General features: G+C 60.7%; 1 protein-coding gene across 1 annotated transcript in view; it reads left to right on the forward strand.

The window, feature by feature from the left end:
• LOC104500952 (protein AF-17-like) overlaps positions 1-211 on the forward strand; it is a gene marked incomplete at its 3' end in the record, with an annotated part of 15,533 nt that overhangs the window by 10,816 nt on the left and 4,506 nt on the right. The window contains exon 6 of the mRNA XM_010144681.1: positions 35-84. Coding sequence (XP_010142983.1) covers positions 35-84 — 50 coding nt within the window. The remainder of the gene's footprint in view (positions 1-34; positions 85-211) is intronic.

Raw genomic sequence — 211 nt, forward strand, 5'->3', positions numbered from 1 at the left:
GCCACAAGGGGAAGAAGACAGGCAGCGGGAAAAGCTCCGTCGGCTTCAGCTCAGCTACATCCAGCGGGTCCTTCCAGCCTGCAGGTAAGGGGTGAGGGAGAGGCAAGAGAGGAGGGGAGGCGGGGGGTGATGAATTGCTTTGCTCCTCTTTGCTCTCCGTGGGGCTGTAAAGATGACCCGTCACCAGCCAGTGCCCTGGAACTTTGCTGGC

The sequence above is a fragment of the Buceros rhinoceros genome, unplaced genomic scaffold (assembly GCF_000710305.1).
Source record: "Buceros rhinoceros silvestris isolate BGI_N320 unplaced genomic scaffold, ASM71030v1 scaffold27911, whole genome shotgun sequence".
NCBI lineage: Eukaryota > Metazoa > Chordata > Aves > Bucerotiformes > Bucerotidae > Buceros > Buceros rhinoceros.